At 40.0% G+C, this 17,974-nt stretch overlaps 1 protein-coding gene across 1 annotated transcript in view; it reads left to right on the forward strand.

The window, feature by feature from the left end:
• The window catches only part of MAN1A1 (mannosidase alpha class 1A member 1), a 153,862-nt gene that overhangs the window by 111,340 nt on the left and 24,548 nt on the right, over nucleotides 1-17,974 (forward strand). The window contains exons 6-7 of the mRNA XM_063329703.1: nucleotides 11,775-11,898; nucleotides 14,195-14,288. Coding sequence (XP_063185773.1) covers nucleotides 11,775-11,898; nucleotides 14,195-14,288 — 218 coding nt within the window. The remainder of the gene's footprint in view (nucleotides 1-11,774; nucleotides 11,899-14,194; nucleotides 14,289-17,974) is intronic.

The following is a 17,974-nucleotide window of genomic DNA, read 5'->3' on the forward strand; positions in this document are numbered from 1 at the left end:
AGTCTCTGTTTTCACAATATTTTTGTACGCTAATTTTCTTGATTGGGTTGTGAGTGTCCTTAACCTGAACTGGAGGTGACCGCTATTGCAGGATCTCCGTGACAGAAATGCATCTTGCTGCTTCCCACTTGAGGCTGCGTGGAGACAACTTAAAAGATCTGAAGTGACTGGCGGTAGTGGGAGGAATGTCTGGTAACAGGGAAGTCAATTGGGAGAGCAAGAGGAAGACTGTGGGGCCAGAAAGAAAGAGCAGTAATAAAAAAACCCCACAACCCAAACATATCAAGAACAAAAAAGGAATGGGAAAGTTCTGGGTTCTAGCACCAGTTCTCCACGCTGTTTCTATGTTACCCAGCCACCTCCAAGTGCAAACTGCTCAACAGTCATCCTAGTAACAAATTATTTTACAGACAAAGGAAATTAGTAATGTTTATTTGCACTTAGACAGTGCAATTGATATGACACAAGAATAATTTAGCAAAGCTTGAATATCAGTTAGTAGTAAAGGAATTCTGACATGGGATAGAAACTCACTGAAAGCAGAAGTTAATTAACTGATCAGGGTGGAGTGGGGTTTTATAGCAAATCCTCAGCAGAAAAAAAAAAAGACAACCTAAAAGTTGAACGTTGGAAAAGTGATATAAAACTGGGAGAACAGTTTTACAGAGAGGTACTGAGCCAAGTGGATCTAGTGCTGATTGCTGTGGCTGTGGTGGTTTAAAGCAGCAAGCACTCTTATTTAATCTAAAAGGTAAAGTTCTAAAATAAGCTTTAGACTTAAACAAACAAAGTTAGTTTGTCTTCTAGTATTAAAAGGCATGTCAGAGAGGATAGAACATCTATAAATGGTGTTTCTCATGGACTCTTCCAAAATTCTTAATATACTTTTTTCCCAGTGACTCTGTTAAGAAGGTCATTTCCACTGGCTTCTCAGAACCAGGGGGTTTTGAAGTTTTTCTTGCTTTGTTGCTTGGGGTTGTTTTTTATTTTGAGGTGGAGGGACTTTTTGTTCATTTTTTTGGTAGGGTTTGGTTTTGGGGAGTTTTTTTAGACTGTCACTGAGTTATACCAGTTGCTACAGTAGGGAATTTTATTCTAATACCTTCTTCTTTTTACACGAACTTATTATCGCATGGATGGCAGAACTGTAAGCCTTCCATTCAAGACTTTTCATTTCCTGTTATTTTCGCTTTTCTTTGGGGATCTGATTAAAAGTAGTCTATGCTGGTACTTATTATCTCTAGTCGTGCTCTGTTGTGTTGTATTCCCTCTTGCTTTTATAGCCCTTGGAATTGATTAATTAAACCTTTAGTGCATAAAGTAATAGGCAACATGAATTGTTTAGTTTATTCTTTAGTGTGTTGTGGGAGACATGTAGGTTTGTGCTGTGCTCAGATAACCTTTATCAGAAATGATTATGGTAACAAGTACTGTTTTAGTACAGTTTTAGATGGTGACACTGAAGATTACCTTTAAATACTTGACATGTCTCATACTGACATTTCAAATCACGTACTGCTTGGCTACTAATTGTCTCCCCCTTTCTCACACTCCTCTGTGTGGGCGCATACGTGTGAGTTTACTGCTCTGCTGGTTTGCCGCAGGGTGCCAGTTCCACAAGCTTTGATGGCCCTTTAGAGCACCAGCAAGGTGAGAAGTATCACAGGGCAGGCAGCCATAAGGAAAGGATTGTACGAACCCTGCCAGTAGAGTCCTAAAGGAATTTAGTCTTTTTCCACAGAGAAATGCTACGGGAATTTGACATAAATAAACCAACCAGTCGGAATGGACTGGTAAGAATAAGATAGTCTGATTATTTTAAGCATCAATAGACACAGTATCGCTAAATCCAGATGTTTAAAAACTGTATCAGATCACAAAAGAACTATCTGATGATGTCTGGTGGTTTTTGGAGCTCACAGAGGAGGTGTTTTATTTTTATTTTCAGCAGCTGTCAGACTTCCACGCATACAGTAAAGCATGATGTTCCCATGGGCAATTTCACTAGCCTTTGCTTATTCTCTGCTGCTCTCCAGAGGCAGATGAGATTGTCTCCTCTTTGACTTGGTTCTTTGTGGCATTTTGGTCTCCACCTCTGTCTTGGCTCCTCCTGCTCCCTCTGTCCCTGTTTCCATTCACTTCACTGTCCACACTTCAGTATTTCCCCGGGAGCCCTCATTACTCTGACCTAGTCATGAGCAAATACATTTCACCATGGGGCAGCTGGTCCTGCTGCCATGACAGTAAGTTTGATGGTGGTATTGAACAGTGTCTTTTTTTACTGAGCAAAGAGTACTTAGTGAGGTTTCATGGACGATGACTTAGTCATGGGGCAGACATAACTCTCTAGCCTCCCCTGTGTGTTCATATGCATACTTCACCAACTCCTCCTCCACTACCGACCAGATCCTTCTGGGATGTGGGGACCTGTCTTGGCGGAGGCCACAGCATAGGTTGATACTGGAAATTTCATACTTCGTGCACCTTCTGCTCACTTCCTACTTTTACGTTAACAGTGCTCTTCAGGCTCTGTTGCTGTTCTGTCCAGTTTCAAGAGAAATTGCCTGTCTGAGGGTCACCTGGAGGAAGATCAGCCCACTTGATAGTGTTCCGTGGTCACTGAGCATTTTGACCTTTTGCCTGCAAGTACAGTAAGGAAATAGTGACCATTCTAGGACAGCTTTAAAGGTCGATGGGTAGGTTTCCTTACAAAGGTGAAAGGGAAAAATGTTGGGAAGAAGATAACTTTTGTTCTTGAAAAATTTAACCACAGACGGTGCAACTGATGTGCCCAGGTACTGTAGGGTCTCTAAAACAACTCTTATTCTTCAAGAACCACAAAACTATTCCGACTGCTCCCATCTTCCTAAAATTGACAAGGGGAGCAAGGAGACTGTTTCCTCTTCTCATGCCCTTTTACAGACAGACATCTCTGTAATGTTTGAATTGGAGCTGTGCAGGTAGTTTCTCACACGATGAACGGTCAGCCACAGTAATCTGACTTTTCCTGCTCTCATTTCCAGCCAGACAATGATGTGCATGTGCCTCCCAATACAAATGGATGCATCTCCTGTACTGGCAGAACTGAAGTGGCCAGGAGATCAGCATATATTAATGCTGACACTGCATGTGACTAGGCAAATAGACAAAATTAATGTTCTCAAACTAATAACTCTTCAGGCTATACCTCTTCATTATCTCACTTGTTACAGTAAAAAAAAAACATTCTTGTTCTGCCTGACATTACAGCATAGAATTTTTTTTTATTCCCTGACATACTGTAAAATCGAGTAACCATTTTTGTTGTTAGTCTTCATGCTGCGGTTGCTGATGGTACTAATTCCCTGTCTGCCTCCTCCTGCTAAGTCAGCATCCTTAGAAATCACCTCACCAGGTAATTGCTGGTATCAGTCAGCCTTCAGAGAGGGCAGCTCAGCTGAGCAGGGAGCTGCCAGCTGGGCAGCGATTAGGCAAGGGCAGTAGTTACACATTCATTGTCACAGCCCAAAAACTAACCAGCTGCTAGCATTTGCCTAAAAGATTCTCCTAACAAAGAGGAATAAAGCAGACATCAAAACTACCGCATAGGCTAGCTGGCTGATTTAAGTTTGTTTTTCTGCCATCTCCAGCTGTCACGATACTGTGTGAGAGATGCTTAACCAGATTATAATTGTTTTCCTTTCTCAGAACAGGGATGCTGTGGAAAAGTCACAGCTCCGGCAGGAGTCTGTCTGCCTTGGTTGATGCTGCCTGGGGGGAGATAAGGACCACATAGGCCTGCAAAAAGTTAATTGTCATTTATTGTAATTTGGAAGGTGTTTCACACTTGCTACTGGGGCTAGAAATACACAGCTACTGTGCTAGCCCTGTCACGGGCTCCTCGTCTGACTTATCCCTCAAAGTGCTGTCCTGGCACCTCCTGCCACTAGACTTGGGTGGAAGAGTTGAGTACCAGTGGTGCAGGCAAACCTGGAATTTCTGTGTCCCTATCTTCCTTCTGCCGAATAGGAGTATGGATAATTTTGCCAGGTATGGGGAAAACAAAAACACATTAAATATCTTTGATGTGTTAACAAATCAATCATTGATTTCAGTGTTTTGGTTTTTTTTTCAGCTTTTACACCAAAATCCCATATGCTGTATCCTTGGGTGCGTAAAGGAAATTTAAAAAAAAATATCTTTTGAGCATGTAATTTATCAAATACAGTAGTTGAAACTCTAACCAGCATTGCCTGTGTGCTCCATGCTTGGGGTTGTTTTTGTTTGTTTTAAAAAGTGTGAACCCATAATAAAATAATTTCATTCTTCATCACAGCTTCTTTAAAAATTAAATCATAAACCCTAGCTGATTAGCATTGTTAGTTAGCTGCAATATTAAAAAGAGAAAGATGCAGCACAGCGGTTTGAAGGGAACCTCTTCTAAAAAGCATCAACAGCAGATCACCCTTTAACGTCCCCAGTTTGGTCTGTGGTATTGGATTTAGCTTCTCCTTTAGCAAGTTGTTAGCAGGGAATGTGTGGCTAATGACCAGCATTGGTTTATGGGAAGAGAATAAGCCACTCTTTTTTTTTTTTTTTTTTTTTTTTTTGTGACACATTGACAAATGGTTCCATTCAGGACGAAATAAAAAATCATTCTTATGAAAGCATTTTCAGATGTGGCAAACTTAAATAATGCATGCAGCATTAGATATTCTATGAAAATGACCTCTGAAGATCATCCCTTTGGCTGCCGTAGTGACTCCCTTGGCTAGGGGATCACAGTATGCAACCGTAGTATCCATGAAATATTTTTTCCCATTATTTGCTTATTTTTATGTTGGGGTGTGTGTTGCAAAGTATATTTAGAATGTATTAATGGTTTGGGTTTTGATTCATTCATCTGCCTAGGAAATGCTGAAAGCAATTAAGTTTTATTTAGCATTTTGACATATTTTGTGCCACCTGTGGCTTTATAGCAACTTAATCTTTGTTTAAAATGTGAAATAGATACTGAGTTTGGAAATGAAAACTTGACCCTTTACTGACCTCTCTTCATTTGTTCTAAGGAGTCTTAGTTGATTTAATTAAATTAAAATATCATTATTATTGTTATTATTATTATTATTATTATTAAAGACTGGTAGTGTCAGAAAAGATATAGGCTGACAGTTTTTACAATGTATAAAAATTTTATTAGAAATGCAGTTATACTGTCTTTTTATAAATGGAAGACATTTGCTTAAAAAAAAATCATCCATAGAAATAGTGACCAATTCTGCCAAAATGGAATGTGCCCTTGGAGATTTTTCTCACTCCATTAAAATATGGAGGAGAAAATAATAATAAATTGACTTGTATTATATCTATGAGAGAAACTTTGAACATAATGCATTGTGTTAACGTGTTTATTTTACTAATTCACAATATGTGGGACCACTGTATGGCTTTGCCTGGCTAGGTATGGAAGATTCATGAACTTTGAGGTATTCTTTTCATGTTTCAGTACTACATAAAAGTTTTCTGTATTTATTTTTGTAGTTTAATCTCCCGAAAGTTATCTTGCAATATTTTATTAAAATGTTATGCAGATGTGTCCCATACAAAAAAGGACCATTAAAAATAAGTTGTGAGCTAGGGAGAAAACATATTTTATGATGAAGGAATTAAAACTATAACATTACAAAGCATTTATCTTCAGTCTTCTCTTTTGTTATATATATCTATTAGCGTGTAGAGCCTTGAAAATTCATCTGATGCTGTGAAACTAATTGAAATCTTGGGGGAGATTTGGGCACCTGGCAAGGGGTAAGTGTAGGTGAGACTGGTCTCCCTGGGTTTACTCTGTAAAAGGAGAGACTCCATCTTTAGCTTAATCTCCTCTGTGAAGTGATTTAATTCTGTTATCTCCCTGTACCTGATTCTCAGGGGAGCCCTGAAGAGATTCATTTCCATGAATACCCTTGCTGGAGTTGCTCTGCTCTCGCATTTCCCCATCTTCACTCGCAGCCCGTCCCGTAGCTGGTTCACAGTGTCCCTGTGTTGAATTGCACAGGCTGGGGTGCAGCCAAATCATGTGTGGTCATAATTTAAGGCTAAAAGACAGAAAAAGCAATCATATTATGCTTTCAAAATTGTCTGAGGACCACAGGCTTACTCTTGGGGGGAAAAGCGGGGGATGATGTTTTCTTTCACAAAAAAAAAGCTAAGAGTCATCTTTATTTCTATTTATAAGGCGTGTACACTTGGGGGTTGAGAGTCAAGGAGAAGTATGAAGTGTGTCCTGGGGAACTGGGAAGGGGAAAAAGGAGAAAGGGACCTGTTGGAGCAAGTCCAGAGGAGGGCCATGAAGATGATCAGAGGGCTGGAGCACCTCTCCTATGAGGACAGGCTGAGAGAGTTGGGGTTGTACAGCCTGGAGAAGAGAAGGCTCTGGGGAGACCTTATAGTGGCCTTCCAGAACCTAAATGGGGGCCTACAGAAGAGATGGGGAGGGACTCTTTATCAGGAATTGTAGTGATAAGATGATGGATAGTGGTTTTAAATCAAAAGAGGGCAGATTTAGATTAGATATTAGGAAGAAATTCTTTACTGTGAGGGTGGTGAGACACTGGAACAAGTTGCCCAGGGAGGTTGTGGATGCCCCATCCCTGGCAGTGTTCAAGGCCAGGCTGGATGGGGCTTTGAGCAGCCTGGTCTAGTGGGAGGTGTCCCTGCCCATGGCAGGGGGGTTGGAACTAGATGATCTTTAAGGTCCCTTCTAACTCTAACCATTCTGTGATTCTATAAAAAAGCTGCAGGAAAGTTTGTGAGGCCTTTGCATCACCCTCCCCCTTTTTCTTGACCTCCGTTTGAGAAGCCTTCTCTCCCTTGTGGTTGTCAGAGGGGTGGCTGGTGGTGCGGAGGGAGGCGAGTTAGCCAGGGGCTGCAGGGTGGGCTGGGCAATGCTCTGCTCTTGTGGGTTCCTGTTAAAACAGGTTTAAGCCCAAAGAATTCCAGTCATAAATTGTATTCTCCGGGCATATCCCTTTGTCCCCTCAGCGCTCCTGGAAGTACCAGGCACAACCTGTATGCTCCAACTCATTTCTCTGTTGTGGCATTTTGCATTTTCACCCACCATCGTAATTGGAATAGCTTTTTTGCAAAAAGCATCAGCATTGGTAAAGTCCAAAGGGGATACAGGGACTTATTTTCATATTTAAACCTAAAACCTTTCGCAAGAGCAGCTCTTGGACGTTTCATGTTGTTATTGCTGGATCTGTTTTATTCTGGTCTTTCACCTTTTTTACTGGCTCAGTCTGCAGGACGATACCAACTATTAGGTTGTGCTTTTGCATTTTGCGTTAAATATTGAAATTCTGAAGTCTTGCTCTGCCTCCAGCTTGTGGAGTTGTCCTGGCACCCCTCAGGAAAGGCTGGGGGATAATAAACAAACTGTCTGCAGAGACTGAAACAGTTCTGCTCACTGATGGCAAGAATTTTGATTTGATATGTGTTTTGACTCTTTGAAGTATTTGTGCAGTTTCCCTGAGGATTTGCTGTTCCTTTCAGTTGAAAATTAGCTGCTGCTTTATATATATTGGGGACATAATGTAATTTTTTTAAAATCTTGTAAATATTGTTTCTTCTGTGGTTCCCTCTCCTGGTACGTTCTGTACGTTTTAGAAGAGATAGTGATCTCATACTTTTTGTTCCTATATACAGAAGGACCAACCGTGCTCTACTGGAAAAATACTGAGTTGAGTTACCAGCACGTCAGTCAGGCTCATATTTCCTGAGAATGAATGACAGTAAAATTACAAACACTGTATATCGGATTCTGTGGCACTCAGTGTTCGGTAACAAAGTTCATAAAATAAATGGGAAATATCATAAAACAGTGATGGCCCTGCTTTAATATGCTTTTCTGATCCAGATCCTCACTTCAAATTTCACTTAATTACATGATACTTGTTATAACACCAGTTATAATAATATAGAAGTAAGTTCTAAAGTCCTATTTTACAGAAAATTTAGATGGGTTTTAAGTAGTATAAACAGTATGATTTTAGACACAATGATATGAGGTACATTCAAATAGTGCCCTGTAAACTGAAATTATTTTAGTACTGGTCTGGATCTTCAAACAAGGTATGTGTCTTCTTCCTTCCTTCCTGAAGGGTACAGAAGGATTTTTGCTTCTGACTCTGCTGTCAGTACATGACTGACACTTAGTGCAGGTTGTAGTGAGTATCAACATAGGAAAATTGAAAAATACAGTGGCAAAGTAAATTACAAAAAGAAAGTGAGATAAAGGAATGCAGCTAACAGAAAGAGTGAGTGTCATCCTTGGGCCCCCTTTGCTGTCCTTTACCAGTGGTGGTACGTATCTATCTCTTTCTGGAGAGGGTTTTAGTCAGCTTACAAGGCGTTTGGGACATTAAACCATTTTGGAAGAATAACTGAGTAAAAATAAGCTGAAACGTTTTCAGTGCTTTACAGATTTTGCTTTGGTTGAGAGGAGTGATCTGCACATAAGTTTGTGCGGATCAAAAACAGAGCCTTAAGCCACCTTTTGAAAATCCCCCAAAAGCTTCTTGACCCGAGTGATGGGTGCCCTTGGATGAAAAACTGTAGGGACTTGCAACACTATAAATAGTTTTGCTAAAACTTGGAGTAGACATAAAACCTGCATCTCAAGACTTCAGGAAGACAGCCCATGACTTCATAACTGAAGAGTAAATAGATTCCCAGCATTGACTTTATGGCTGAAGAGTAAATAGGTACCCAGCACTGACTTTTTTAAATTTTTTGGTCACCCCAATAGTGGTGAAGAGTTTGAAAAATATCCGAGTTGGGAGCACTGGATCTGTTGTTTTATACATGGGCAGAAATCAGTGTTTTACTATGCCTGGATATTAACATTTACTGAGCTATTGCACTTATTTATTGCATGTTATTTTCTAGGGCACCTCATGTCATTTATAGATGCACTCATTCTCATTATAGATGCACTCAAGTCTTTTTTCCATTTCAGCATATCCTTTCATGTATTCAGATGCTGTCTTGCTTAAGGTTTGTTCTGTTTAAAAATATACAATATCTAGGAAAAAATTTTTTTGGGTGGGCTGGAAAAAGAGCACACTCTTCAGTTTCCTTTTTTTTAAGCCAAGAGACTGTTAAAACAAAAGCCAAAGTCTACTTTCCCTGGTCAAAAAGGATCAGAGAGTGTGAAATCTCTCATCTTCAGCAAGAATAGTCTTCCTCTCTTGGTGAAAGACATTACTGCATGCAGTAAACCTCTTGATAGCCATGCTTGGAAATTTTTCCAGTTAACAAAATGCAGTATGTCAAAATGTTCTGACAGGTTGTGTTGATACCAGCAGACATTGCAGTGGAGTGCAAGTAGGGACTTTATTACATTTTCTGACAAGTTTAGTTAATGTTTTGCTGCAGGAACAGCTCAGTGTTTCCATTTTGAGATTTATTGAGAAATAATAGAAAAAAAAAAAAGTGGGCTTTTGCCAGTTGCACCGTATCACGGTAACTTTTCAAAATCTTGAAATATTTCACTTTTTTTTTTTTCCTGATGAGCTTTATTTACCACTAGTGTCTTGTGATATCTCTTTTAATCTAGATGATTTGGAAACAAGCTAAAATATTGTCATCTAGAAGTCAGCAGTTAGGCAGGACTTGGGCCTGTGTGTCCCGGGGATGGTGCCTGTTCTTGGGTGAATAAGCAGTCTGTAGGTGTAAGCTCTTCAGTCTGTAGATAAGAGTTTTCCAGACGTGTTGTCTACAGTACTCGCCCTCATCTTATTTTCTGTAATATCTGACACTTTCATGTTCACCATTTGGAAAAATTCTGACCCACAGTAGATTGAAGTGCAGACAGCTTGGAAGCCAGGTGGGTTTTTCTTTTCACTTTTGCTTTCATCAAATGTAAAAAGCACTCTGATCTTTGTAAGATTGCTCTTAAAATGAGATATTCAGATCCCATAAAACTTATGTTCTGTTTCTGTCGTACAAATACCATATCGAAGTTGGATTGTGTGCGTCTTTGCAGTACCCTGATTTCATTATGTCATTGATTTTGTCTGCAGCTATGAAGATTAGAAACATTTTTCTCCTTTGGAGTTTCGGGCAATCATTTGCATCAGGGGCCTTCATGCGTCCCAGCCTCTCACCTTTATGGTCAGCCAGGGGAACCTCATCTGATCTCTTTCCTTTTGCTCCACCAAGTCCTCCCTCCCCTCGGCATGCAGATAAGCTTAGCCACTTCATTGCTTTATGGTCTGGGTAAAAGAAAGTCTATAGCATACCTATGGGGAGTGTTTGAGGGATGCTATGGTACATCAGAAATGGGACAATACAAGTCCACCCATCAGCAGGTAATATTCTGGGTTTATTTTTGGTGGCACTTGAGTGAGTTCCAGCGGTGCCTTCAGCTCAAGGCCAGGCAGCCAAAGGTGTTGCACAGTTTAAAGCCGTGACATTTAAGTAGAACACAAATGTGCTCTTTATTTGTAGCGTTTCCTCTGCTTTCAAAGTTTAATGACTGGGTTTTATTTTGTGTGTGTGGCAGAAATCTCAAAATAATGTGTTAATATAGCTTGTGGGGAAATTAATTTAATGGAGTCTTAATTTCATGATGTTGGTTAAACTTCAGTTATAGATACTTGACCTTTTGCAGAAGAAATTTTAATACAACAGAGGACTTCCATCACGATGAACTAAAAATGGGGTTTCTTGGGGTTTTTTTGCTTTGTTTTGTTTTTTCATAATATGAGTCACATTTTAATTCAGGAAGAATACCTGATTTTCATGGTGTTAACTGATGACTGCAGTCCTGCTTATGTGTAAAAGTAAAATTAAATTTTTTATTTATATATATGTGTGTGTCTTTAATGCTGTTTACAGCTTGAAAATAAGGAAGACATTCCAGTACCTAATGAGCTTATTTATATCTAACATTCATGCTAATAATATGCTGGTCTAATATGTCGTTATTCACCTAGGTGCTCTGGAAAGTTGGCTAGCTTTTCTTTAATTTCAGGGGGTTTTCTGAATATTGCTGCTGGAAATTTCAAGGGAAAATACCCCATCTTTTTGTAATGAAACTTTAGCAAACTTTTCATCCTGAATCTCAACCAGCTTTAGTTTCTAGTGGGGATTTAGCAATAAATGTGCTTTTCTCTACTCTCAGCACAAAACCTGAGATTAATTTTACTGTGAAGTATCTTTAGGTCTTAATTAAAACTGAAGTTACTAATCCTGGAAGGAGTGTCCAGACAGACAGTGCCTATATATCCTACTCTATTAAATTCTCAGGTATAAAGAAGGGTATACTGCATGTAGTGCTTTTAACTTAAAGCCAGTGCTGTATATATGCAGTGTTTTAAGTTAATAAACAATGGCACTGTAGAAGGAAGAGTTGGAATTGGAGAGTGTTGCGTTAAATACAGGGAAAACAGGTGAAGCATGAGGATGTTTTTGTACTGTCTTTAGACATGATACCGTACAGTGAAACACTGGGACAGTGATACGTGTAACGGAGCTATGCATGAGCTAAAAGACGGGCTTGTTGCAAGAGGCAATTTTACAAGCCTAAGCAGAACTGGACCAAAGTAATTCAAGGTCCTGTGGTGAAGTCACGGAAGGCTGACGAAGCATGGTTTCTTATGCAGATATTAAGTACGTTTTAAATTAATTATCTTCTCTTGATAACAGCATATCTACCACTTGCTACATTTTATTAGCGTTGCCTTATAGATGCTCATGGTTATTTTCTGTATTTCTCTTCCCCCTCACCTCAGTGGAATCGGTCGAAATTGGCCATGGGCCTCTGGCGGCAGCAGCATTTTGGCAGAATTTGGGACTTTGCATCTGGAGTTCGTACACTTGAGCCACCTGTCTGGAAACCCTGTCTTTGCTGAAAAGGTTAGACTGTTCAGTCAAAATCACGTTGTAAAAGATAAATCACGTTGGGAGAAAAATATCTCTGGGGAGAGATTTGTGTTTTCCTCAGTTGTAAGCATTTGTCACAGGAGGTATATATTTTCTAGACGTTTCCCTAATCACCTTGGCATGTTTTTTGTATTATAAAGTCAAAAATCTGTTCCAAAACCATTATGATGCATCTTCACGTATATAGCACTTACCTGACCCCATAAAACATAAAATTTCTGTTTATGTTCTAAATTAGTGTCATGTTAAACAATCAGACCATAGAGCCGCCTTCAGTATTTCACCTGAACGTGGTGAAAACAAAAACTGACATTATATTAGGGATAATATGTGATGCCTATAGAAAGCAAAGCACCGTGGCTGCCTTGTGTGAATTCAGCAAGTTTAGTCTTCAAAACCCTGCATGGTGTCATACTATCAGCAAGGTCAGAAAGCCCTTCCGTTGCATTGACCTTTGAGAAGTGTGCTTTGAGCTTTCTTTGTGAGAAGAAAAAAAAAAAAACCCAAAACCGTCCTTTGACAAAACAGTTGTTGTGCTTACTAATTCTTCCAAAATTTTATATCATTGCCTTCTGGATACTTTTATTTACATAAGGCAAGGAAAGCAACTCTTCTTCTCCCTCCAGCAATTCTCACCTAAGCAATTTGGCTTTGCTTTTTGTGCGTAAATAGTCAGCGAGTCCTGTTCTTTATAATACGCTGTATGGTTTATCTTTTTCTTTTTTTCTAAGTAAAGCTTCCACTTGTTTTGGGTTTGTATTCTTACTCCAACTGCCCTGTGTTAGCTAAAACTATTATCTATCTAATAATCTTAAAATAATCTACCAAACTTAAAGGACTGAATGATTTTGATGCGACACCATTTTCAGCACTGGAATAAATTTTGTGAAACAAACTCCTAGCAATTTGAATGTATTTAGGGAAGAATTTAAAGACAGAGTTTCTCTTAAATCCGACCTGGGGGAAGGATGGCGGGGGGTGGCAGCACCCAGAAACAAACTTGTTGGGTAACTTAATTATCTTTCGATACTTATGGTAATTTAATGTATAACGTCTGTTCTATCAAGAGGCAATTAAAGTGTGATGAAAGTGGGTATGTTAAAAATCCTAGCCTATGGTTCTCTTCCCAAGTGGCATGGAGCTGTAACTGCAAGATGCTGGAAATCTGTTTATGTATGCTGCTCCTAAAACCCTTTAGAGATTGCGATTCCACAGTCCTCTGAGGCAAGCCGTTCCAGGGCTGGCACACTTGATAAAGAGGAAGAAACACTGGAATAAGCTTTGCACGGAAGTACTCATAGAAGAATTCATTAAATGAGGTCTAGGACTCGTTGCGGTCTGCATTTGGGCAGTTAGCAATGTAGTGTCAAGAAGCAGAAGGCGGTTTGTGTACCACAACAAAAATCCTTCTGTGGCTTGGTATAAGCTAATTTATCTTCTTTCTCAGCAGCTAGTTCACTTGATCTCCAGGCATTCAGAGTGTTATAATGAAGCTGTCAGTACCTTTTTGTTCCGATTTCTGGTCTGTGGTGCTCAGGGTCTTCATTCCCAAGAACTCCCAAGTTGCTACATTTGCTTTTCCGGTGAATGTTAAAATTGAGTATAACTTATTTCGTGTGCTCTGCAACGGATTGTGCTGCTGGGTGACTCCAGCTGCAGAGCATCTGGACTGTAATTGTTTCCCCAGGCCTCTCATTTGTAGCGAGCTCCTTAGCAGTGCCGGCGGAGCGCTCAGGGCTGCCTGGGTTCCTGCTGGGCAAGCTGCTTGTGCGGAGCAGCTTCTGTTCCAGCAGTGCTCTCCTTTTCCAGGCAAAACCACTTTACAGTTCGCTTCTGCACCTGAACTAGGCGATAGGCTTAATATTTAATACCATTTCTGATTTGGGTATATGAGGAACATAATGCTGAAGTAGCTGAGTTTAGTTAGGGCAACTAGCCGCCGTGACTTTCGGTATCCTGTGGAGGGGCGAGATATTCTGTATGGCAAATCCTGAGCTTCGGAGCTTGCTTCTGTTGTGTTGTGTTATTACCGCCACTTGACACAGAAACTCCCGAGGTTTTGAGGAGCTCCTTTATGCGATGATATCAGCTTAGAGGATCTTCTTTAATAGTAATATGATTGCACAGAGGTATTCAGGTATATATGTCGAATAAGACTATCTTTTTCATTTTTAGGGATATTTGCACTTAAAGACTTTTGTACCAATGCTGTTTTATTTTTTGGGGGGGAAAATGGAGCAGTGCTCAGTGTTTTGTACCCTTCCAATAGGTAATGAATATTCGAAAAGTTCTAAATCGACTGGATAAACCAGAGGGCCTTTACCCCAACTATCTGAATCCTAGCAGCGGCCAATGGGGCCAGCGTAAGTAGATCATTTCTTTGGTAGTATGACCTGTCTATCAGTGTGCTGTTTGCAGTCGCTAACTTCTTTCAATCGCTGTTATGTGTTTTTTGTGTATATATAAAGAACTTTTATAAAGTATTAAAACTCAGATGGTATCTGAGGTTCTATACAAAGTAAAAAATGTTACAAATACAAAAATAATAACCCTACTTGCTGTATTTTAATGTAATTTTCTTTGATCTTTCAGTATGGTTTCTGCAAGCGGGGAAATGTCTGAATATGTATCATTTTGGAAAGGAATTTGTAGACTATAGAAGTCTTTTATTCAGAAATCTAAAGTGCTTTCTAAAGTAGCTGTTTAAGGAAGCATTATCAGCTCATCTGAATGAAATTCCATATTTTTAGAGTGGTGTGGCTCCACTGAACATAAAACAAGTCTTTCCAGTTAATACCAGCTGTGACTTGTGTTGAAGTTTAATGCCAACAACTGAGGAAGTAAACTAAACAGAATTGTGTCGTGGCATGAATCCCTTTGGAACCGTTACTCAAGGCACCAAAATTACTAGGGAAAGAGTATAATAAAAGGCTTGAAGTATTTGAACTTCTTAGCCCCTTCCTGACGACTGAACCTTTTCTTGTTGTACATTGCCTTCTCTGATCTTCATAACGTTCAAAGACCACATAGTGTGCAGGATCACGATTCTAGAGACCCTACTTCCTCTTCCACTTTTCCTGCTTAGGTTCAGTCTATCACCATCCCATTCATCTGACTCAATGTTCTCGTGTTTTTTCCTCCCTCTATTATTGAAAGAAAACAAGCAAGATAGGCTGTCTTGGTCTGAAAAGACACAGACAGAGGAGATGACCCTGTAGATTATCAGTGCTAGAGCTGGGTAGACAATACAAGAGAGGGAAATGACTGGAGATATTTTTGAATATGATAGTTTGTTTAGGATGCAGCTAAGGTGGAAGTGAGGTTCTGGAGTCTTTATGGGACTGGCCACGGTCTGGGTAGGTAAGAGGACTGGCCACAGTCTGGATAGATGATAATTTTCGCAAAGGGAAATAACAAGTGTTTTATTGAATAAAATATATTTTTGAATGCTTTGTGTCACACTCTGAATTAAAAAGACATCCAAAAATGTTGTGCTGCTCAATTGTATTGTTCCATCAAAGCAAAGGCCATTTCCCTTTATGAATTAGAAGTATGCCCGTCATTTTCAAAAGGCTTCTAGTCTGCTGGGCTGTGGGGCTTCCTTCAGGTCACCGTGCCACAAGGCCCGTGGCAGCTCAGCATGTGTAACCATCAACTCCTATTGGCATGTTGGCATGAACTCTGACATGAGGAGGAACTTCTTTACTTTGAGGATGTCAGAGCACTGGAACAGGCTGCCTAGGGAGGTGGTGGAGTCTCTGTCTCCGGAGACATTCAAAACCCACCTGGACGCGTTCCTGTGCAACCTGCTCTAGGTGACCCTGCTCTGGCAGGGGGGTTGGACTGGATGATCTCCAGAGGTCCCTTCCAACCTTATGGTTCTATGATTCTATGATTTTATGATCTGTTTACAGATCCGAGAGATGTGTGCCCACTTGTCACTCACCTCGGTTTCACACCGCTTTGTAAAACATTAAACACTCCCACTGGAAGCGTTGATCCTACAGCAATAGGCACTGGGTTTGCTTAGAAGGCCACCTCAGCATCAGTGACCCAGGTCCAGTTACCTCCTTCAGTCAGCCACGGAACCTCAGCTTTTTGGTGAGCTGCATGAGAGCAGATCTTTCTAGTGGCTGATGCCATTATTGGCTCTGCCTTACTTATTTTAAAGCAGTCAAATACTTACTCTGCCTTGTGGCCTTTGCCATTTCCCTATTCTTAATATAGTTGTGTCTTATGTACTCCTTGTTCACGTTAAATGACAGCTTTTGTTGGTGAGCACAGGAAAACTTAGCTTATAGCAGCTTTGCTTTCCAATCGCACGTAGTATTGGCAAAGAAATAGCTTCTTGCACATGCAAATGGTGGACACAGATGTTGACGCCGGTCAGCCCCTAGCGTGCTGAAGCAGCAAAAGCAACTTGGAGCTTGTTGCATCTCTTCCAATTCAGTTGCTTCCATTCCCAGGCACTGATTTATTTATTTTTTCTTTACGTAGTAGTAGATCAGAATGTAAGACTTGAGAGATGTTTTATTTGAGATTGCTTTTCTAGGCTGTTTTCAGTTGATTACAACAGAAAAAAACAAATTCCTAGACCCTTAATTGGTACCAGACAGAAGTATTATCTCTCAAACATCAAGCGGGGAGGGGGGAATCGTTTCTGAACGTTTCTTCTCTAGCAATGCTGTAACTGTGAAGGACACTGCTGGATCACTGCCATTGTTCCTGTAAATTCATTTAGCCCTTGTTATTTTGACAGTAAACTGACAGTGATTTGCTGCAGCATGCGTCAATTGGATTTGTCTACTGCAATAATGTATATAATAACAGGGCTTATTATTGATGAAACTGTGCTTGTGCTATTTAGTTTGCAAATGTCAGAGGTTTCTATGGTAATTTATTTAGGAAACCGTAAAGGTCATTTAAATGCTGCTGTTCAAAGATCAGCCTTCGATCATAGAAAATGTTCTCTTTTTTTTTAAGAAGCCTCTTTTCCTTTTGGATCATGAACATTTAATTAAATAAATGGTGTATTCTTCCCAGAAATTTAATCTATCTCGTTCAAAAGAGGAGCGGTGGGGGGAAGCCGTTTATAATCCTGGTTTCATGGTACGATGTATTTGTTAGGCAAAGGGACAGGATACATTTGGAAAACTAAATTATTTTTTGTATGTCACAGGCTAGTGGATGAAAAAGACACTATTAATAAAGTTTGAATAGAAAAAAAGTGTCTATCTTCTACATTTGCATGGCTTTGCAACCTGTTCAGTAGGCAAAAGGCATTCCATGAAGAGAAGATACAAAGGAATTTAAAAATAAATTCTATGTGTTCTTTTGAGTTCCACCAATGGAAGCATAACTTTGAAGCAAAGATGAGAGTTAGGTGTTGGGAAGCGTGAGCTCTGTACTAACCCTTCTGCATCTCACTTCACGAGCCTGGATTACCCCATGCGTGTTCTGCTTTTCTCATGCCCAGAATTTTGTGATATGACTCACCGACTTGCCGCGTGATACACGTAACCACATCTCCATCCTGGATGTCCCGGGTGCAATTAGCAAACGCCTTCCTCACTGTAAAATTGACCTTTATAAATGAGTAGTCCTAGTAAAGCACTTCACTGAAGACTCAATAAATGCCAAATCCCTTAATGTTACCAGGCAGCACCAACTTAAAAAAGAAAACTCCCAGCTGGTGTTCTTAGTTTAATGGAGTTTAGAGAAACACTTTTTTAATATATGTATCGTTCGAGTATTTTATGTGTTTAGGGGACCTACGCTGAAATCATGATAGGCCATTAAAATTTTGCCAAGAATTTGGCAAACTGAGAGCATCAGCAACTTTGACATCACTGGTGCAACTGACGTCAAACGGTCTGACTCGGTTGGTGTTAGTATTTGCAGAGTCACATCCTAAGCGTGTGCAGTTGAATAATCCCGGCATCTGTAATACCAGATGTTTTCACACAGTAAGCGTAGGGCAGAATAAAGCGGTGTGATGGCAATAATCATCTGTAGATGGGGCAAAGTCTCTTTTTTTTTTTTTTTTTTC

This window comes from Chroicocephalus ridibundus, chromosome 3, assembly GCF_963924245.1.
Source record: "Chroicocephalus ridibundus chromosome 3, bChrRid1.1, whole genome shotgun sequence".
Taxonomy (NCBI): domain Eukaryota; kingdom Metazoa; phylum Chordata; class Aves; order Charadriiformes; family Laridae; genus Chroicocephalus; species Chroicocephalus ridibundus.